The 23,544-nt window shown below is 39.4% G+C and overlaps 1 protein-coding gene across 1 annotated transcript in view; it reads right to left on the bottom strand.

The window, feature by feature from the left end:
- AUH (AU RNA binding methylglutaconyl-CoA hydratase) overlaps positions 1–23,544 on the bottom strand; it is a 254,386-nt gene that overhangs the window by 178,939 nt on the left and 51,903 nt on the right. Inside the window, exon 4 of the mRNA XM_036739162.1 lies at positions 11,695–11,781. Coding sequence (XP_036595057.1) covers positions 11,695–11,781 — 87 coding nt within the window. The remainder of the gene's footprint in view (positions 1–11,694; positions 11,782–23,544) is intronic.

Raw genomic sequence — 23,544 nt, 5'->3', positions numbered from 1 at the left:
CAAAGGGATGCCCATCAATTGGGGAATGGCTGAACAAGCCGTGGTATATGAAGGTGATGGAATACTATTGTGCCATAAGAAATGGGGATGATACGGACTTCATAACAATCTGGAAAAACCTACACGATATAATGCTGAGTGACTGGAGCAGAGCCAGGAGAACATTGTACACAACCACAGATATATGGATTCTGTGAGGACCAACCCTGACATACTTCGCTCTTCTCAGCAGCATAAGGTGCAAGGACAACTCCAGGGAACTCACGATGGAGAATGCTATCTTCATCCAGAGAAAGAACTGTGAAGTTTGAATGCAGAATGAGACACACTTCATGCTCGCCTTTTTTCTTCTCTTTTGTTTTTGTTTTTGGGGTTTTTTTTGGGTTTTTTTGGTTCTGTCTCTTCTTTCTCATGACTCACCCCATTGGTCATAATTCTTTTCCACAACTTGACTAGTGTATAAATTAATTCAATGCGAAGTTATACATGGTAGCTATATGAGATTCCATGCCGTCTTGGGGAGGGAGGGGGGAGGGAGGGGAGAAAACATGGATCTCAAAATTATGTAGAACCGTGTGTTGTAAACTAAAAGTTAAAAAAAAATTAATAAAAAAAAATATTTTTTTGTAAAAAAAAAAAAATCTATTTGGCCCTGGCAATTTTTTTCTTAGGGAGTTCATTGATGGCTTCTTCAATTTTTTTTTTCCTGAAATGGGATTATTTTAGTATTCTATTTTCTCCTTTGTTAATCTGGGCAACTTATATTTTTACAAGTATTCATTTCACTAAGATTGTCAGGTTTATTACCATACAGTTGGGCAAAATCATTTTAATTTAAAATTTAATTTTCTCTTCATTGGTGGTGAATTTGCCCCTTTCATTTTTATACTAGTAATTTGGTCTTCCTTCCTTTTTGAAAAAAAAAATACCTATTTTATTGGTTTATTTTTATTTATTAGTTCAATAGTCGTCTTCAATTTTATTAATCTCTCTTTTGATTTTCAGAACTTCTAATTCGGTATTTAATTAGGAATTATTAATTCATTCATTTTCTAGCTTTTTTAGTTGCATGCTCAATTCATTGGTGTCCTCTTGCTCTAATTTATTCATATAAGCATTTAGAGTTATAAAATTTCCCCTAAGACCTGCTTTGGCTGCATCCTATAAATTTTGGTAGGTTGTCTCATTATTGTCATTCTCTTGGATGAAGTTATTCTTTCTGTGACTTGTTGTTTGATCCACTAATTCTTTAGGATTAAGATTATTTAGTTTCAAATTAGTCATTAGTCTATCTTTCTATGGCCCTTTATTATATTTAATTTTTATTGCATCATGATCTGAAAAGGATGCATTTAATATTTGTCTTTCTCCACCAGATTGTGAGGTTTTTATGCCCTAGTACATGATCAGTTTTTGTGTAGCTGCCATGTACTGCCAAGAAAAAGGTTATCTTCCTTTCTATCCTCATTCAATTTTCTCGAGGTCTACAATATCTAACTTTTCTAAAATTCTATTCACCTCTTTAACTTCTTTCTTGTTTCTTCTGTGATTAGATTTATCTAGTTCTGAGAGGGGGAGGTTGAGGTCCTCCACTAGCAGAGCTTGGTGTCTACTTCTTCCTGTAACTCCATTAAACTTCTCAGAGAATTTGGATGTTGTACCACTTGGTGTATATATGTTTAGTATTGATATTACTTCATTGTTTAGGGTCTTTTAGCAGGATGTAGTTTCCTTCCTCTTTTAATTAGATCTATTTTTGCTTTTGCTTTGTCTGAGATCAGAATGGCTACCCCTGCTTTTTTTACCTCAGGTGAAGCATAATATATTTTGTTCCAGTCTTTGACCTTTATTGTTCTCTGCTTCAAATGTGTTTCTTCTAAAAAACATATTGTATGATTATGATTTTTGGTCCACTCTGTTATCCCCTTCTGTTTTGTAGGAAAGTTCATCCCATTCACATTCAGTTATGATTACTGTGTCTTTGTCTCCATCCTATTTTCCCCCATTTATGCTTTTCTCTCTTTTTTCCCTTTCCCTCCTCTCTAGTGTTTTGCTTCTGACAACTACCTCCCTCAATCTGCCCTCCCTTTTATCATCCCCCCTACTTTTTCTTTCATCTTTCCCTTGTTACTTTTTTCCCTCCCTTCTGCCTCCCCTTTTATCCACCCCTCCCTTTTCTTTCCCCTTTCCCCTCCTACTTCCTATAGGTTAAAATAGATTTCTACACCCAAGTGAGTGTTCATATCATTTCTTCTTTGAAACTAAGGTTCAAACAATACTCACCTCCCTCAATTCTTTCCCTCTACTATTATAGGTCTTTGTGCCTCTTCATATATAATTTATATATAATTTACTCTTTTCTGCCTCTTCTTTTCCTCTTCTCCCAGTACAATCCTTTTTTTCACCCATTAATTTTTTTATGATCACATCAAAGTCAACTTTTATCCACACCCTCTACATATATGCCTTCTAAATGTCATAATAAAGATATAGTTTTCAAGAGCTACAAGTATCATCTTTCTATGATGGGATGTAAACAGTTTACCCTTTCTGAATAACATGTTTGTTTTCTTTTCTATTTACCTTTTTTATGCCTGTCTTAAGTCTTGTTTTTGAAGATGGATTTTTCTGTTGAGCTCTGTTCTTTTCATTAGGAAGATTTGGAAGTCCCCTATTTCACTGAATATCCATCTCCTCCCCTGAAATACTATGCTCAATTTTGCAGAGTAGTATTTCCTTGGTTGTAATCCACAATCCTTTGCCTTATAGAATATCACATTCCAAGCCCTCTGATCCTTTAATTTAGAAGTTGCTTGTTCCTGCGTAATCCTAACTGTGACTCCATGATATTTACATTCTTTCTTCCTGGATGTTTGTGGTGTTTTCTCCTTGACCTGATAATTCTGGAATTTGGCTACAATATTCCTTGGTGCTTTCATTTTGGGATCTCTTTCAGGAGATCAGTGGATTCTTTCAATGACTATTTTACCCACTGGTTCTAGGACCTCAGGGAAGTTTTCCTAAATCATTTCCTGAAAGATGCCGTACAGGTTCTTTTTCTGATCATGGCTTTCAGCTAGACTAATAATTCTTATATGCTCTCTCCTGGATCTATTTTCCAGGTCAGTTGTTTTTCCAATGAGGTACTTTACATTTTATTTTTTCATTCGATTTTGTTCAACTCGCTCCTGTTGTCTCAGAGTCATTAGCTTCCATTTGCCCAATTCTAATTTTTCACAAATTGTTTTCTTCAGTTAGCTTTTGTACCTCCTTTTCCACTTGGCCAATTCTACTTTTTAAGGAGTTCTTCTCCTCAGTGAATTTCTGTACCTCCCTTTCCATTTGGCCTACTCTACTTTTTAGGGAGTTCTTCTCTTCAGTGGATTTTTCTACCTCCTTTTCCATTTGGCCAATTGTATTTTTATGAAGTTATTTTCTTCCATCAATTTTTTTCCTTCCTGACTCTCTCTTGCATAGCTCTCATTTCTTTTCCCAATTTTCTTCTACCTCTCTTATTTGACTTTTAAAATCTTCTTGAGCTCTTCCAAAAAGGCTTTTTGGACTTGCAACCAATTCATATTTCCCTTTGAGGTTTCAGATGTAGGTATGTTGACAATGTTGTCCTCTTCTGAGTTTGTGTTTTGATCTTCCCTATCACCATAATAATTCTCTAGGGTCAGTGTTCTTTTCTGCTTCTTGCTCATGATTTTTGCCTATTTCCTAGCTTTTAAAGTTGAGCTCTCCTGCTGGAGAACAGGAAGAACTATCCCAAGCTTCTTGTGCTGGGGGCCAGGGACCTGGTCACTGGCTTTATGTGCTGGGGTCTCAGGTGCTAGCAGTTGGGGGCTTTAGGGATCTGGCCACTTACCTGGTGCTGATCTAGCTTACTAGCAGTGGTCTCTGGTGTGTGCTGAGGCCAAGTGGGATTTTTTTGTGTTTTTCCAGAGCTTTGCTGAAGCAGGGGAAGGCCCACTGCTGGAGGACTCCTGTCTGCTCTGGGCTACACTGAATAATGAAAGAGGTCTGGCTGCTGGAGGACACCTACCCACCCGAGACTACACTGAAGCACTTGCAAGTCTGCTGGTGGAGGATACCTGCCTGCTCACTCCTGAACTGGAACATAAGGAAGTCAGACACTGGAGAAAGTTTATCCACCTGAGGTTGTGCTGAATAGCGTGGAGGTCTACTGCTAGAGGACACCTGTTCACTCTGGGCTGCATCAGAACACAAGGAGGTCTGGATGCTAGAGGATGCTGTTATGCACCTGGGACTGCAGTGAAGCACTTGGAAATCCACAGCTGGAGGCAATCTGACCTCCTGGGGCTGGGCTGGCACACATAGTAGTTCTCCAAGCTGGAGTCTGCAGGTTCCCCTGGCTATGCTAAGGCACATTGGGGGGTCCTGATGTTGGCATTTGCCTGCTCCACCACCCTGGGGCTCAGGATTTCCCACTGATTTGCTGAGGTAGGGCTTGCTGGGACACTTCCCATCCTAGAATGCACTCCCCTTTTACCTCAGTGAAACAGGCCTTTCTTGCTGATCCTCCAAGTTTCCCAGGCTAAGAGATTGCTCCGCCCCATCTTTCTGCTGACATTGCTGTTCCAGGATTTTTCCTGGCGTGCTATTTTCTGGTTTTTTAAGAGGTCAGTGAGTGATAGCCAGGAGAGTAATAGTGACTTACTGTTTACACCACCATCTTGGCTCCTGGAAGTCCTGTCTAGTGGCAGATTTAGCAACATTAAACAGATAATCCCTGCCCATGACTTAGAATCAGTTAAGTGGATCAACGAGGAGGGGCATCCTCCAGAGCTGCCTGAGAATGAGGCTTATTCCAGAATTTCCAAGGGAAGATGTTTCCAGGGGCCAAATGGGTACATGTGACAACTAGGTCTCAAAGATGAAATACACTGATTAAATGGACACTAGGAGTGGGTTACCAGGAACGAGAAGATTTTGTTATTTAGTATTAATGATCATTACTGTATTACCTTGGTTTTTATGTTTCATAGTATTTATATTTGCCTTCAAGAGGGGTATGTCCAGTTTCCTTTTATTTATTGTTTGGGGCTCAGAGCCATTTCTCCTGCAACTTTTTGGAAAAGCTGAAAGTTGAACAGTTGACCAAAAATTTTTGGTTGACTATTAATATTAACCTTACCTGACCAAAGCTGAGTTATAGAATAATAGTGTTAACTGTCTGACATTCCCCTGGTAAAAGGCAAAGGGAAGTTGATTTAGTTATTTTTCAGCTACTCTAGTTTACTGAAGGTCAAGTAGGTGGCACAGTGGATAGAATGCTGGGCCTGAAGTCAGGAAGACTCCTCTTCCTAAGTTCAAATCTGGCCTCTGACATTTACTACCTGTGTGAACCTGGGCAAGTCACTTAACTCTGTTTGCCTCAATTTCTCATCTGTAAAATGAGCTGGAGAAGGATGGCAAACCATTCCAGCACCTCTGACAAGAAAACCCCAAATGGGGTCACAAAGAGACAGGACTAAAAAGAATAAACAGCAACAACTTAACATAACAACAACAGTCTAAGATAATTTAATATAATAGCTAGTTAACTGAGTAAGGGAAGATTTTCCCTGAGGCTGAGTTTTCTTGGTTACCTTGGAGATATGTAAATCACCTCTCAACCAGGTCCCAGTGAATCCTCTAAAGAAAACTGACTTAATTTACCTATAGAGTGAGATTTGTTCCACTTAAGGCTTGTGCATGTATGAGATTATGACTGCTTCACTAAGTTTGTTCAACTTCTATAACACTGAAGGAAGCAAGGGACTATGACTGTGGTGATACTCATGGTCACAGTGCACTTGTTTCATGGTATAAGTTTAAGTCCCCTAAGTTACAGTCCCAAAGACTTAGTCAAATTGATCCCTTTAGCGTTGAGAAATTGGGAAAAGTTTGTCACCAATCTAGCTTCCACCCCTTCTTAAAGGAATTCTATCAAACTCTAGATGAGATAGCTAGGAAAGAGGATTCTTTTGATTTGGGTTATTACAAGGAACTCCCTTCGAAACCATCACCTAGCTTTCTGCTTCTGTAATTATACTTTCACTAGCAAGAGAGCATTAAGCTTTAAGCCTAAAAAGAGGATTGTAGGGAAATATGTTGTTATTGTTTGGAAAACCTTATTTATTAATATTATTTGAACCTAGCTTGATGTGCTTAGAAATTGTCTAACCCAAAAGCTTACTAAAGAAGTCAGAGATATTCCCAGGGAAGCTAGACAGCTGCAGGCAATGTTTAAGATCCCATGTAGGTCTTGCCTTGGGTCCACCCAATGTTAGCCTATTGGGTCCCCCAAATTTGAATGCTTATGCTTATGTCTCAATGAACCTTAATTTGAATGTTTATGAATAATGATATATATTTCAATAGATCTTGCCTGGGAACTGCTCTCTCTACAAAACAGCTTAACTATTACATGAAATTTGTGTGTAGGTATTCCTCTCTGAAGCCATATATAACGTAAACCTCACAGAGACTGGACAGGCAGCCCTTTTCAGGCTTTCCCCTGCTCCCAAGTGACCAAATAAATTTCTTTCTAAAACTATTTCAGATTTGAAGTTTATCTTGTTAATAACACTAATAAGACATGGAAATAGACCAAACAATTATGCTTCAACAAAATAAGATTCTTCATTAACAATGTTTAAAATACTTTATTTTTGTTAATAATAACAGTTAGTCTTTATGTAAGTTTGCAAAGCTCCTCACAAGTATTTCATTTTATCCTCTCAACTACCATGGGAGTTGTTATTAACATCCCTATTTTACAGAAGTAACTGAGGCAGATGGAGCTGCTGAATGCAGTTGACTCCACCCTGACTCCCAGAGCACAAACTGCCTAAGGAATAAAGTGCCTAAGGAACTGGTTCCATCATTTTTGGGACACTCCTTATTGCTACACCTGAGGAATGTTCTAACTCTCCTTGCATCTGTAGCTCTGCCATTTCAAGAATTGTACCCCATTCCCTCTGCCCTGCTATTCTACAAAAACCCCTAAGTTCAACCCCGTCCTCAGTCGCTCCAGCACTTTGGTGCTGCATGGTGGGCCTGAATTGCAATTCCCTTGCCTCTGTTACAGATCTCAGTTTTTGCTGTGTTGGTATCTTTTTTTATTTCCACTTGACATATCTGGTTTCAGAAAGTGGGATTCCAAGATTCCTGCCTGCCTGGCCACCATTTTCAACCTCAGACGCCCAGTACCAGCAGGAACCCCTTTTGTGTCCAGTCCAGATTCTACTTGGTAGTTGGGCATGGGTAAGGGATCTCTTGAACTAAAAGACTTACTGTCTCTTTCAGTTGACTTCTTAGCTCTTTAATCAAGCATTTTGTAAACACCCATGAGCAATTTTGAGTATATTCCAACAGGCCCTTCTAAGAAAGGGACAGTTGCTGGGATTGTAATTATGGACTATATGTTGCCACTCTGACAGGTCCCCAAAACAGATGGCTGCCGGGCTCTGTTTTCAAATTATGGACTGTGTACTTGCAAGTATGTATCAGCAAGGCAATAGTCACAAAATTGATGGTAATTGTGAAAATGCCTGTGTAGTCCTGTATTGCAAACTATAAGAAACTCTCCATATAAAAGGTAGAGGAAGTAAAACATTTATCTAGACACCAAGGAACCAAATCCCAAAACGAGTAAGTCCACTTCATCATAGCAGCAAGGAACTTAAGACACAATATCACAGCATGGAGCCTCAACATCCCATTAGCCTTTCCCCCCTGCTGGGGTCTTCCCACAAACACAAATCCTAGTTCACTCCTTGCCTGTGTCCTTCTCCTCCCATGTTCTAACTTGCTCTGAGCATTTCCTGATCCACCCTTCCATTCTACTCCTTCAGCAAGCTCCTCCCACCAGGTGATATAAGCAAGTCACATGAGCCTATTAATGGGTGGGAAAGATCTTGAAATTTACATTACCATTACAAAATACTTGGATAACTGGAAGAATTTAGCCAAGCCTGACCCTTTCACTGCTGGCCAAAGTGAGGTTCTTTTGATTGTAATAAAATCAAATCATATCTAGAAAAGATGGGATCCTTTAGTATCTGGAAAACTATAAAGGATCCCAGAATTTGACCTAAAAAGGAAGACTTACATTTGTGCATTGTACTAAAGTATTTTTAAAGAAATTTTGTCACTACTGTTTACTGTCTTTGTGGAAGGTAATTTGTGTTAAAGGGTACTATATATATGTTTGCGTGCCTGTGAGTAAAAAGCAAGCTACTTTTTCCCTTAGTCTACAAATGCATGTGCATACATATGTATGTAAGCATGGGCCTATATACATATATTTATGACCTATGTATATTTGTGTGTATATGTGTCTATATGTATATATGATACACACACACACACACACACACACACACACACACACGAAACCTGATTGCGGAGAAGGGGAAAGTAAACTGGAATTTGGGGGAGGAGGAGGCATCATGGTATTACAGAAGACAGGATGTGGAGTTAGGAAGGTTTGGATTAGAAATCAATCTGACACATAAGAGCTATGTGTCCATGGGATGTTAGTTAGGAACTCTGAGCTTCAATGTCTTCACCTGTAAAATGGGGATAATGTTTGTAGTACTTACCTCCCAGAGGTGTTCTAAGGATGCACTGAGTTCATCTACATAAAGTGCTTTGCAACCATTAAAAGAGCTACATGAATGATGTAGGGTATGTTATCTAAGTTTATAGGGTATGGAATATAATCTCTAAGGTAGACGAAAGCAATAGATAATTGGAAGAAAAAAATAAAGGATGGCAATTTTTCCTTTTTACAAAGGCAAGTACAAGATTTCAAACAATTATAAAGCAATAATCACCAAAGCAATTAGGAACTGGTTAAGAAACAGAGTGATGGCTCAGTAGAATAGATTAGGAACACAATACAGAGCAAGAAATGACTATATTAATTTAGGTTTGATAAAAACCAGAGCTCCCAACTTGGAGGGCAAGAACTCACTATTTGACAAAAATTGCTGGGAAAATTAGTAGTCCCTCAGAAACTAGACATAGATCAACATTTCACACCATATACCAAGATAAGGTGAAAATGGTATGTGATTTAGACATAAAGGGTGCTTTCATAAGCAATTAGGGGAACATGGAAAATTTTACTTTTCAGACCTATGGATAACGGAAGAGTTTATGACCAAACAAGAGACAGTATCATGTAAAATGGATAATTTTGATTTTTTTTGTTGTTGTCATTTAATCCTTTCAGTTATGTCTGACTCTTTGTGACCCCTTTTTGGGGTTTTCTTGGCAGATATTGGAGGGCTTTGCCATTTCCTTCTTTGCACAAAGAAAACCAATGCAGCCAAAATTTAAAGGAAAGCATGAAAGTGAGGATTTTTTTTAATAGCAAGTTTCTCAGATAAAGGCCTCATTCCTCATATATATAGGGAACTAAATTGAATTTATGAAAATAAGCGCCATTCCCCAATTGATAAATGATCAAAGGATATAAATAGGCAATTTTCAAAAGAAGAAATCAAAGCTATCAATAGTCATATCAAAATGCTCTAAAGTGCTATGAATTAGAGAAAAACAAATTAAAACAACTCTGAGGTACCTCTTCATACTTATCAGATTGGCTAACATGACAGAAAAGGAAAACGACAAAAGCTGGAAGGATATTAATAAACAGGTACACTAATATACCACTGATGGAATTATGAACTGGTCCAACCATTCTGGAGAACAATTTAGAACTATGGCCAACTGGTTATAAAATTGTGCATACCCTTTGACCCAGCAACACAAATACAAAGTCTATATGCCAAAGAGATCAAAGGAAAAGAAAAAGGGCCTATGTTTACAGCAGATTATTTATTTATTTTTTGTTACTATTTAGGTTTATTTGCAATTTGGCTTGTTCTTTTATTTAATTTTTTTATTAGTTTTCAACATTCACTTTTGTAAGATTTTGAGTTCCAAATTTTTTTTCTTCCTCCCCACTCCCCTCCCCAAGATGGCATACAGAATCTGATATAGGCTATACATGTACAATCACATTAAACATAGTTCTACATTAGTCATGTTGTAAAAGAATAATCAGAACAAAAGGGAAAAACCACAAGAAAGAAAAAAAAGAGAGAGAAAATAGTATGCTTTGATCTGCATTCAGACTCCATAGTACTTTCTCTGGATATGGATAGCATTTTCCTTCATGAGTCTTTTGGAATTGTCTTAGATCATTGTATTGCTGAGAAGAGTTAAGTCTATCATAGTTAGTCATCACACAACACTGTTAGTTCTCCTGGTTCTGCTCACTTCACTCAGCGTCTTTCCAGGTTTTTCTGAAACCCATCTTTAGCATATCTTTTAGTGGTGGCAAAGAGTTGAAAACTGAGGGAATGTCCATCAACTGGGGAATGGCTGAACAAATGGCGGTATATGATTGTGATGGAATACTACTGTGCTATGAGAAATGAAAAGCAGGTCAATTTCAGAAAAAACCTGGGAAGACATATTAACTGATACAAAGTTCAGTGAGCGGAACCAGAAGAACACTGGACACAGGAACAGCAATATTATAATGATGATCAAATGTGAAAGACTTAGCTACTCTGATCAAGACAAGTCCAAAGGAATCATGATGAAAAATACTAGCTGAGTGTAGAATGAAATCTATTTTTATCTATTTTTTTCACTTTTTCTTGCTTTTTTTTTTTTAACATGGTAAATGTAGAAATGTTTTGCATGTACCACCAATATATTGCTTGCCTTCTCAATTGATGGGGCTGGGGCTGGAATGAGAGCAAGAATTTGGAACTCAACTTTTTAAAATGAGTATAAAAATAAAAAATAAATTTTAAAAATATAAAGGAAAACACATCCCCCCACTCCTTTGTAAAGATGGGGGCAGGGGGAGCTGTTGGCAGCTGAAATACAATGTGACTTAAGAGGTTCTAAAAGCCTACCTCTTCCCACTCTTCCTTGTCATGAGAAGGCAGAGTGAAATGGAACTATTAACATAGGCACACTATAGTGCAAAGGAAAGTATACTGAATATCAAAATCAGAAGATCTCAGTTCAGATCAATAAATAAATCAATAAATTATCATTTATAAGCCACCTATTATATGCCAGGCATTGTGCTAAACACTAGGAAAAAGAGGCAAAAAGAGGATCTTGGCCATGTTAATTAATTAGTTTTGCTGAATAAAATTAACTTTAAAAATGGACATCATAGAGCAACAGACTGAGAGGTAGGTCTAGAGTCAAAGGACCTGGATTCAAATCCTGCCTCTGCAATTTACTACTTAATTTCTCTGGGCCTCAGTTTTCTGATCTGTAAAATGAGAAAGTCAGAGGAGATAATCACGTCAAAGGTCTTTCAACTTAGTGCTATTATTTGATGTTGTAAGGGATTAAGGCAAATTAGTTTCTTCTTTCCTCCTAACCTTCCAAAATAACACATCTAGGTCAATTAATTAAATGTCAGTTTCTGCAGTTAAACACACACACACGCACATACACACACACACACACACACTCCTTCCAAAACTAAATTATACTGAACAGTTTAAAAACAGTAATCTACGAGTTATAATAATCTAGTTATAAGTATACTTTTAGCTTAACTCTTACGTAGAAGGAATTATTCACATATTTTGCCACTTTTTTGAGCTGACTTTTAATGTTATCTTCAGTGAATTTACTCACCTATTTCATTAATCACTGCTCTTGATTTGGAGACAAAAGAACTAACTTCATTCAAATTCATTTGGGTTCTTTCCTTAAGGTCAGCACCTGCAAAAGACATACATACATGCATGTACACATATGCATATATATGTGTACATGCACATATATACATGCATGTATACACACAAGTAAATTATTATAAACAACTTTTTAAAAGGTAAAATATTTTCTATACATTTGTTCATATACAGCTTTAAGACTGTCACATTCAATTCATGCATTAAATTGTAGCACAGGGGCAGCTAGGTGGCGCAGTGAGTAGAGCACTAGCCCTGGAATCAGGGGGACCAGAGTTCAAATCCGGCCTCAGACACTTGACACAGTAGCTCTGTAATCTTGGGCAAGTCACTTAACCCCAACTGCCCCCTCCAAAAAATAAATAAATAAATTGTAGCATAAATTCTCTTCTCAATGACTGTAAGTAGCAATAATAAAATTATTGGCTTCTCATTTTTAGAACTTTTTGTACAGAGTAACTACTTAAGGAATATTTACACTAAAAGATAAATACAAGCTTTTGTGGCTTCTAAAAACAAACCCTATTTTCTATAAAATGTGGTAATAATTACAAATAAAATGCTATAAGCATGCGGAATATAAATAAGAAATATAACAGGTTGTCTGCCTTCTAATTTATATTGTTTCTTCTTTTAATTCATTAGAAATCAAAACTAAAACTACATAGGAAAAGCAATGTATTAAACCTTTTCTTTCTTTTAACAGATAGTCACTAACTTACAAAAAAACATATTAACTGTGAGTCATGTATAAGTAAAAAAGATTTAAATTTGACAGCAGGGAAGGGGCATGCAAAAAGGGGAACAAAAATTTAAACTAAAAATTTAAAGTTTTGTATCTATCTTAATTAAGCATTTTAAACATATACCTTTTGCCTTGAATGAAACGTTTTGAGTCTCAAATGAGATAAGACATATAAAAAGACTGCAGTTAAAAGTACTATATGAATAGATAGCATTAAAGAAAAAAAAAACTTCCTTCAATAACTAGTTTTTAAAAACAGGCTTCAGGAACACATGAGTTGGGAGAAGCAGGGCAAGATAGAAGAGGTAAGACAGAAAATTCTTAGTAAAAGCCAACCATCCTCATTGCCTCTACTTCCTCCCCCCTCATTCCAAAATCTTTAGCAAAGTGGCTTCCAGCCTCATCACTGAACCTAAACTGCTTTGTCTAAAGTTACCCAAGATTTTGTATTTACCAAATTTGATGATTTTTTCTGTTTTCATTTTTCTTGACCTTTTTATTACATTTCACACTGTTGAATATGCTCTTATTGCTATCTCCTTCTCAAGGTTTTCACAAGACTATTTTCTCCTGTGAGAGAAATGATTATTTCTCTCTCATATTAATAGCCAATTATTAAAACTGAGGAGTCCCAAGCTTTTTTCTCCCTGTCCTATTTCCTTGTCCAATTTCTCCAGGACAGAGCAGAAGGAAGATAGGATTAACATTCTCCACATTCTAGGTATTGCGATTCCACCCAACTAGCTCAATCTTGGGGGGCAGGGGTGGGAGGCGGATAGAGATTCTTTGTCTAAATTGCCCGAGGCTGGGGGTGGTCTGAGTAATAGGGATAGTATCTCTGGCCAAGAATGACAGGATGTCACCCTCAGCACCTGGTTGGAGGGAGCTTACTTCACTTTGTAAAGTCTATCTCTCACTATTAACCAATCAGAGTTGATTTATCATCCTAGGAACATTCCTCTTCCAAAGTGCATATAGGCCATAGCCTGTCACCGTGATTATCCTTGGCACCTGAGAGGTCCAGTGACCTCCTTTTATTATTAAATTACCCAGGAATTATCTTTCTCAAACTTCTTAAACATCACACCTGGATTCTCCTCCTACCCATATGAACCTTCCTTAGTTTCATTTCAAGGATCATCAGTCATCTCACTTCTAACTCTGTGTAGTCCAAAAGGCTCTAGCCTGGGCCTCTTTACACTGGGCTGATCAAAGCTCCCTTGACTAAGTTACACATTATGAGGAATGAATGAGTCAAGCATTAAGAAAGCTAGGTAGGCTTGGTGGATAGGATGCTGGGCCTGGAATCAGAAAGGCCTGAGTTCAAACCTAGACTCAGACATTCACTAACTATGTGACCCTGGACAAGTCATTTAACCTCTGTTTGCCTTAATCCACTGGAGAAGGAAATGTCAAACCACTACAGTATCTTTGCCAAGAAAATCCTACAAAGGGTCACAAAGTCAGATGTGACTGAATGACTAAACAACAATCAAGCATCAGAGTACCCTTAGAGATCCTCATAGCTTCTTTGTACTCAAGCAATGAAAAAATTACATCAACAGCCTAAGGTTTCAGTCCACTTAACTATATAGTTTTAGGGAATGTGTCAATACTGTTTAAAGAAACACTAGTCCAACTTGAATGGAAAAAGAAGTTAGGATATTGGTTCTATTACCCTTCAACTTTTGCTGGTAAGATCCTTAAGCCTTTCATCACTTCAATGACTTCAGGGCCATTTTATTGGTCAACCCTGACATCTGGTATTCAAAAAATCTAATACAGGCACCACTAAAAAAGGAAGAAAAAAACAGAAACATTACAAAACAAAATAATATAACAGCTCTCTGAAGGAGTGACTAAACCTGGGAGAGTCTCAAGAAGGACTGCATCCAATATCTAAATGCTCAGGTTCATATGGTGGGTCTCCCAATTAAAAAGGTGACCATAAAGGGGAGCAGCACCAAGAACATCAAGGCTACAGCAAAGATAGTGACACTTCTCGCACAGTCACTAATTTTCCACACAGGTCAAGGAGAGTTGTCGCATATCACCAACAATACTAAATATATACTAATATATAAATATACTAAATATAGTGATTCACCAGCCAGGACCTCCCTTTCCCTGGAAGACCCATGACAAGAGAAGGAAGAATACAAAACTTTAACCTGTGAACTAACCCAAAGCGACTGACCTTTTTCTTCTCTGTGGAGTGGTTATATACTTTCACCTTGCCCATAAAGCAAGCCTTCTCCCAACAACGTTACTTCTTGGTCTCTGGGGAAGAGTTACACAATAATCGCCAGGTGTTACACTAGCAGCAATATGAAAATGGTAATCAATTTTGCATTATAGTAAGCAATGGGCTACAGTGGACCTGCATTTTGCCACTGAATGTGCCAATACTCTCTCTTCTGATGCTGCCACTACAGGTGAGACCTATGCCTCTATTCATTTCCTGGCCTCAGAGACCCACATCTTTTCCTGAACTCTCCTCCCCTAGTTATTCAAAGTCTTTGCCTATGACTGTCTCTCATACTCACTCCCCAATCCAATAAAATATCCAATCCAATAAGTATTTATTAAGTGACTACACTGTACCAGGCACTGTGCTAAATGCTAGGGATATAATTAATAAAAATAAAGACAATCCCCGCCCTCAAAAAGCTTACGACCTAAAAGAGGGACACACCACACAAAATGAGGTAGGAAAGTAGAGAGAGGAGACCAGGGAGTACACAACAAGGGAGCATTTTGTTGCATGGCATTGAGACCAGGCAGAGCAGACAGAGAACATGGCTACAGAACTGAGCATTACTACACTGCTACTGCCGGGACCTGACTTCAAACGATTATGGCAGATCTGATTCTTGCCACTCCAACAATTCCTCCCACCACATATTAGAAGGACCCTTACTGGCCAATGCCTGTTTCTATTCATCAGGAACACTATGGATACCACAAGTAAGGGGATAGAAGAATGGATTAGAAACCAGAATCCTACAAAATGAGGTTTTCAAGAAACACATCTGAAGCAGAGAGAGACAAAGAGAATAAAAATATGGGGCTGGAGCAGAATCTATTATACTGAAGCAGAAGTAAAAAAGCAGGGGTAACAATCATGATCTCAGGAAAACAAAAGAAAAAAACAGATCTAATTTAAAAGCATAGTCAGGCAACTACATTCTGCTAAAAGATTCCACAGACCAAGGCTTCTTAAAACTTTTTTCTCTCATGACCCCTTCATTACTTCTTAAACTGTGGATCATGATCCCACAGTTTAAAAAGTGCTGCTAGACAATGAAGTAGTAACAGTACTAAACATAAGCAGCAAATTGTATAGCAACCAAATTCCTAAAGGAAAAAAAAATGAGTTACAGGAAGAAATAGTAAAAGTATTCTACTGAGGGACCTCAACTGTCCCTCTCAGAACTAATCTAACCCAAAAAAATAAAGAAGAAAGGAGATGAATAGAATTTTAGAAAAGTTACATATTACAGACTTCTAGAGAAAACTGAATGGAAATATGAAAAAGGTTAATTTCAATTATATTAAATTAAAAAGGTTTTATACAAACAAAACCAATGAAGCCAAGATTAGAAAACTAGGGGGAAATTTACAGCAAGTTTCTCTGATAAAGACCTCATTTTTCAAATATATAGAGAACTGACTCAAATATATAAGAATACAAGTCATTCCCCAATTGATAAATAATCATAGGATTTGAAAAAAACAGGCAGTTTTGGAGAAGGCAGAGCCAAGATGGTAGTGTAAACTCCCTGATCTCCCACAAAAACCCTTGAAAAAAACTTTAAAATCAGACTTCAAAATGAATTCTGGAATGGCAGAATCAAGAAAAGGATGGGTTGAAACAATTTTCAAGCCAAGATATCTTAGAAGGTAGACAAGAAAGATGTGTCACCTTAGTGAGCTAAGGTGAGAGTACAGCACAGTCGAGTTCAGGCAGCCCAAGAAAACAAATAGTAGGCCATGACACAGCAAGCCAGCAATGAGGCACAAGCCAACAGTGGTGCTCTGAGCTCCCTAGCCCTAGTCTAAGCCAGGAGTGAGGCCCAGCACCCCAGCACAAGCCCAGTAGCAAAGCCCAGCCCCAGCAAGCCAGCACAGGCCTTGGGAGGGAAACTGAATCTGCAGCAGCAACTCCCAGAGCTCTCAAACCAGAGACAGTAACAAAGCCAGACAACTAGTCAGAAGGAGGTTACAGGGCACACTTTGCTGGTACTGGGTACAGGACTCCCTTGAATTCTCCAAACAGGGCTCTGGGTCACAGGTGCAGGGTGAAAAGGAGCAATAGCACACTAGAATATGTGGATGAAGGGAAACAGGGATCCTGGTCACAAGTCCACACCACAAAAGAATTCTTGTAGTCGCTCACATAGTAGAGCACAGATGAGGACAGCAGTGACCACACCTCTCCTTATCATACCACCCTGGAAGAACCAAAAACTTAGATGTCCCCAGAATTAGCTCTGAAAACAGCAGCATGAAAACTTGACGCTAGGGACGCTGCTCTCACTACCCCAAAAGCAGAGCCCAAATTCAAACATAAAATTAAAAGTCAAGAAATAGGCTGGAAAAAAGAGGAAACAAAAAAAGTATCTGACCATAGAAAGTTATTACCATGACAGAGAAGATCAAAACAAACTGAAAAGTCAAAACAGCTACATGTGAAGACTCAAAGTAAAATGTGAATTGCTGTCAGGCCCAAAAAGAGCTTCTAGAAGAACTCAATAAAGATTTAAAAATCAAGTAAGAGAGATAGAAGAAAACAATGGGAAAATAAATGAAAGTTATGGAAAAGAATCACAAAAAAAAAGTCAACAGCTTGGTAAAGGAAGCGCAAAAAATAGAAAAAGACATGCAAAAATTCACTGAAGAAAACACCTCCTTAAAAAGTAAAATTGGCCAAATGGAAAAGATGGTACAAAAATTCACTGAAGAAAACTCCATAAAAAATAGAATGGGCAAAATGGAAAAGGAGGTACAAAAGTTTACTGAAGAAAACAATTCCTTCAAAATTAGAATTGGGCAAGAGGAAGTTAAGATGGCATGAGACATCAAAAAACAATCAAACAGGAGGTGGAGCAAAGATGGCCATGTGAAAACGTCTTACCAGAGCTCTCTCACAAGTTCTGTCAAATACCTCTAAAAAAGTGAATCTGAGCAGATTTGAGAGAGTTAGAAGCCACTAGGAGACTGGGGCAAATTTCCAAGCCAGGAGAGTCCACAATGTTAACAGAATGGATCTGTAGACTGGAAGAGCGCCCAGTGTGGGGAGCTGTACCAAAGCAGAAACAGCTGCAGAAACCAGCCAGCAATCCAGGCTGGGAGAAAGCTGGGCACCCCAAACCAGTGGAGATCCCCAGGCCTCCAAGCAAAGGACAGGAGTCTCTGGAAGTGACAGGAGGCAGCACTGCAGCACCTGCAGCTGCAAGACATCTACTCCTGAGGCTTGCAGTCCAAAGGTTTGAAACTTGCCTTCTTGAACTTCTACGAGACATAATGGCCAGGTAAACGGCTCTCAGCCTTCCCTCGGTGAACCAGAGAATACGTTGGGAAAAACCCTGGAATAGAGGAGTCAGAAGTGGGGCTTTAGTAGCCAAACAGCTGGAGTTCCTGAGTCCCAGAAAGGTGGAGCCAGCAAGGTTCAACACCAGGAATCCAGGCGTGCCTTTGCACAACCAGGGGAAGTGGCAGACACCAACACAGACAACAGCTGAGACCACGGGTGCTAGGGAGCACCAGGGGAATAGGAGACTTCCGGGAGCCAGATGACCCCTCCCCCAAACCTCAGGAAACCAAAGGCCATAACACACAAAGCCAGTAACCAGGCTTATAATTCCCAGAACAAGAAACCTGGGACAGAGCTCTGTAAAGGCAATCAGTGAATGGGAAGATCTTCCCTGCCCATTTGAGTGGGCTTTGGGGGCAGGGCTCTCAGGGTCCTGGGGGGAATGGCTAGGACTGGAGCCAATGGTAGGCACCTGGGTTCTGGTCCACGTCATGACATGAAGCCTGTGGTGGGAGGAGCTTGCTGAACAGTTGGAGCAGAACTAAGAGGCAGTTGGTGAGAGCAGTTAAGAACTGAAGGAGAGAGGAAGCAGTCAGCTAGCTGGAACACAGCTTGGAGATTGTGACGGAAGTGGGCAGAAGTGGCGGTGACAGCGGCAGGCACTACAAAAAAGCAGGACTGACCCTCGTGGAGACTGGAGAGTGCTGAGCAGGGGCTTGAGGCCAGTGGGTGGTCTTCTTGCTGGAGGGCCCTGGCATTGGGTGGGGCGGGGGAAGCTTGCCCTGCTGCCATAATGTTTTCCTGTGGCCTCCTGGTCACTATTGTGATGTGGGCATACTGGTTTTGGAAGGTTCTTGCCAGGATGTCAAATTGGGGAAACTGGTCCGTGGGTCTGCTACTTTTGAGTTTCAATAAATGCTTTAATTCCTCTGCCTTCTACTTGGAGAATTCCTTATATCCTGCGATTCTGGACCATTCAGGCATATTCATGGTTATCTTTGAAGTCATGAATTCTGCCTTAACGATGTATCTGGCAACAAGGTGGATGGGATTGCTAGGTATAAGATCTCTATTTAGAAGCAGAAGAACTTCAGAGGAAGAGATGAATGTTCCAGGGTGGGAGGATCCATTTTAATCCTCCCTAGCAAAGGAATGGGCTAAAAGAGCCGGACTCTGTGAAAACTGAGAACCAAGGCTACAAAGAGGAGATCCCAGGGATTTGGAAAGATGTTTACAAGAGCTTAAAATTCAGTCAGGGGCATCACTATCTAGGCAAAGCTGGATAGTGTTATATATAAGCCTACCAGCTAGTATATGAAAGAAATGGGGGCACTCCTATGCCACAGCAAGAAGGGGAATCTCAGATAGCAGGAGAACAAACTGTTGCTCAAGAGTCTACTGACTCAAATGAGAATTTTTCTGTTAATGTGCCTAGAAGCAACAGGAGGCCAAATAAGCCAAGAGTGCATTTCAACTCAGCCCAGGATCAAGCCTGACTGCCTGCTTTATTCTTGCCACGGTAGCAGGGGAAAGCAGTGGAGAGTAAATGAGACAATGTCGGGGCTGAGGCACAAAACGCCACTAGGGCTCAAGACGTTCCTTGCATAGAGAATGGGAGATGGTCAAATACTCAGGCAGATGTTCATCCCATACAAAGGAGGAGGACAGAAACCCAAGGTGACAATTCAGTTATGAGGAAAACTCAGGAAGATTTTTCACAGCAAGAGATCACAGACATTTTGAGTAGATTCACCCAAAGAATGGGAGAACCATTAATATCTTGGATGGTAAGACTTAGTGATCAAGGGGCCAGTGAAATATCAGTAGATAGGGTGGATTGTATGAGATTCATAGGTATCAGCCATGATCCTCTAGTTCAGCAAGCATTTAGGGAACATCATCAGCAAAGAGATGGTGATGGCAAGACTAATGTGTTGGCATTAGCCACTGAGGGATATAATAAGAGATATACTACTGATTCTGTGTGGCCCATTGAGAATAAACCTTGGTATTCACTTAGAGATTGTATCATAAAACTAAAGAAGGAGGTAATAAAGACTGCTATCATGACAGGAACAGCAGACAAATATTATGATGATCCCTTGGGAGTCCCTCCTAGGAATTTAATAGTCAGGACAGCTCCTCCTGCTTATAAACACCTAATTTTGACTCTGTTACTTGGGGAAATAGGGAGCTGTCTTTCGGTGGTGATAGATAAGATTTTACAGTTAATTGACTTAGGAGACTGGGGAAGGGACAGATCTCCCCAAGAGAGGAGAGTGAATAGCCAGCAAATTTGGCACCAAAATAGAGTGACCAGAAAAGAAATGTTCACTGCTCTATTGAGAGCAGGGGTAGACTTTGAAAAGATAGACGGCATTCTGACTAATGAACTGTACAGAATGTACCAAGATAAAGGGCTCGATAACAGACAACACAGGGAAATAAGAGCTGCTCCTGTAGATGCTACAGACCCTGAACCCTCACACCAAAGTGAGTCACATGTTAGGGAATACTAGGAAACAGGCCAAGCCCCAGTCTAAATTAAGGAAATACACAGGCTGGATTGCAGACCCCACATTAACTTGACCATATATTGGAAAAATGGGTCATAGGGCATTAACAGATACTGGGGCAGAGGCCACCCTTATATATGGAAATTCAAACAAGTTTAGCCATGGAACTCCTATTACCATCACTGGTTTAGGAGGGGCTGAAATATCAGCCAGATAAGTTAAACTGATGATGAAATTGTACAGTTGCCCAAGAAAGAATATACTGTGGTTATTGTGCCGATTCCTGAATACATCATTGGGATAGATGTACTGAACGGTATGACCTTGAATTTACCTGAAGGGAAATGCCAATTTGCTGTGAGGAAAACAGGTATTAATGCAATCTTAGTGGGGAAAATAAAGATGGATCCAATTACTTTGCCGAAAGCCTCTGAAGTAATTACTTTGAGGCAATATCGTGTACCAGGTGGGCAAGATGAAACTGCCAGTACTAAAAAAGAATGTGTTGAAGCGGGAGTGTTAGTCCCTACAACTACTCAAAGGAACAACCCTGTCTGGCCAGTTTGAAAGTCAGATGGAATGTGGAGGATGACAGTAGATTATAGACAGCTGAACAAAGTGACTCCTCCCCTGTATGCTGCTGTTCCAGACACTGTTACCTTAATAGAAAGGATCCAGAAATATGATGGGACTTGGTACACAGTTATTGATTTGGCCAATGCCTTCTTTACGATCCAAATAGACCCCAAGCAATGGGACCAGTTTGCTTTTACTTGGCAAGGCCGACAGTATACATTTATACACCTGCCATAAGGATATCTTCATAGCCCATCTATTTGCCACAGGACTGTAGCTAAGCATTTGGATGAATTAAAGTTACCTGGTGTATAGCTTACCCACTACATAGATGATATCATGATACAGGGAGAAAATATAAAAGAAGTGGAGAAGAGTTTAACACTATTAATTGACCATATGAAAAGCAAAGGATGGGAAATTGACCCTGCAAAGATTCAAGGACCAGCTCAAACTGTAAAATTTTAGGGGACACAGTAGAATAAAGGACTGCGAGAAATTCTCCCACAAGCTCGACAAAAAACCCAGGATTTTCCTACCCCTACTAATAAGAAAGAGGCCCAAAAGTTCACAGGGCTATTTGATTATTGGAGATACCACATCCCACACTTGGGACAGATTTTGAAACCCTTGTATAAAGCCACCAGGAAGAAATACGAATTTGATTCGGGACTTGAACAAAGTAGAGCTTTTGAGGAAGCAAAGGGTGCTATACAATTAGCCCTGGATTTATGGCCTATGCAAAATGGGCCAGTGGAATTACAAGTGACTGTGCAAGATGACTATGTGAATTGGAGTTTGTGGCAAAAGCAACAAAGCCCAAGTGTACTTTTAGGATTTTGGTCAAGGAAACTACTTTCGTCTAGAATGTAATATACACCTTTTTGAGAAGCAGCTGTTAGCTGCATATTGGGCTTTGGTAGAAACTGAGCAACAACTCTGGGTCACGAAGTGGTATTAAGGCCTAGAATCTCGATTATAACTTGGATAATGAGTACTGCAGATTCCCACAGAATTGGACATGCGCAAGAGGTGAGCATAATGAAATGGAAGTGGTATATTCAGAATAGGTCAAGAGCAGGTAAAAGTGGAGTTTCTGCTCTACATGAATCTGTGGCGAACATTGACACTGGGGGGAATGAAAAAACCCCTGAACCTAAGCAACAGTTGGTATAATCCTTGGTGACATGGAATAATGGATATGATGGACTAACCGAGGAACAAAAGAAACATGCTTGCAGTAATGATGGGACAGCAAAATATTTGGGACACAAGAGACATTGGAAAGCAGTAGCCTATAACCCCTGTACTAGGCGAACTCTGGAAAGTTCTGGGATAGGTGGAAGTAGCCAATATGCTGAACTGATGGCAGTGCACCAAGCCATCAAAACAGAGAAAGGAGGACAGTGTCATATATTTACTGACACGAGTGGCAGCTAATGGGTTAGCTACATGGATGCCTATATGGAGGAATCAGAATTGGGAGATTCATGGCAAACGAGTTTAGGGTAAAGAGTTATGGGAAGATATACAGGATATGTCTCTGGTTACAAATCTGTCAGTTTTTCACGTTGATGCTCACATGACCTTGACCACACCAGAACATGAGTACAATGCACATCCTGATCCACTAGCAAAGATTGCTACTAAACATATTGTCCCTACTCTGACCCCAACTGATGACCCAACCTTAGCAAAATGGGTCCACCAGACAGCCAGCCATTTAGGGGTCCAGGCCACACACTGGTGGGCACAAGATGTATTAATATCTCTTATTCACTGTTAAAGCAAGTTAACAGAGGAATGTCATGTATGTCAATTGGAAAAGGATCAAACTGTTCCTCAGACAGTAACTGGAGAAATAGCAAGGGGAAAAGTTCCAGCACAGATTTGGCAAATAGATTATATTGGACCAGTATCCCAAGATAAAGGATGTAAATTTATATGTACTTGTGTTGACACCTATTCAGGTGTACTTGTGCCTTGTCCTTATAACAATGCAACCCAGAAAAAAACCTGTAAAACTCTAGATATCATAAGTCCATATTATGGAACCCCAATGCAGATTCAAAGTAACAATGGGTCACATTTCAAAGGTAATGAGATGAAGAGATATTGTTTATTGAACAATATAAAGTGGATATATAATATTCCATATTATCCACAAGCATCTGGATTGATAGAAAGAATGAATGGATTATTGAAAGAACAGTTAAGAAAGTTAAGTTCTAACAATTCTTATCAACATTGGGAGGATAATTTGTTCACTGCTTTACGTAATTTGAATAACAGACCAAGAGGAGGAAGTACACCTCTAGCCAGAATGATGACCCTGAATCTGCAAATTAGAAAACAGCAAATATATAAGATCCAAAATATTGACTACTGAACTGTGAGGGAAGATGTCCCACCACTGTA

Source organism: Trichosurus vulpecula, chromosome 9, assembly GCF_011100635.1.
Source record: "Trichosurus vulpecula isolate mTriVul1 chromosome 9, mTriVul1.pri, whole genome shotgun sequence".
NCBI classification, from domain to species: Eukaryota; Metazoa; Chordata; class Mammalia; order Diprotodontia; family Phalangeridae; genus Trichosurus; species Trichosurus vulpecula.
This window is presented reverse-complemented; position numbering and strand designations above follow the sequence as displayed.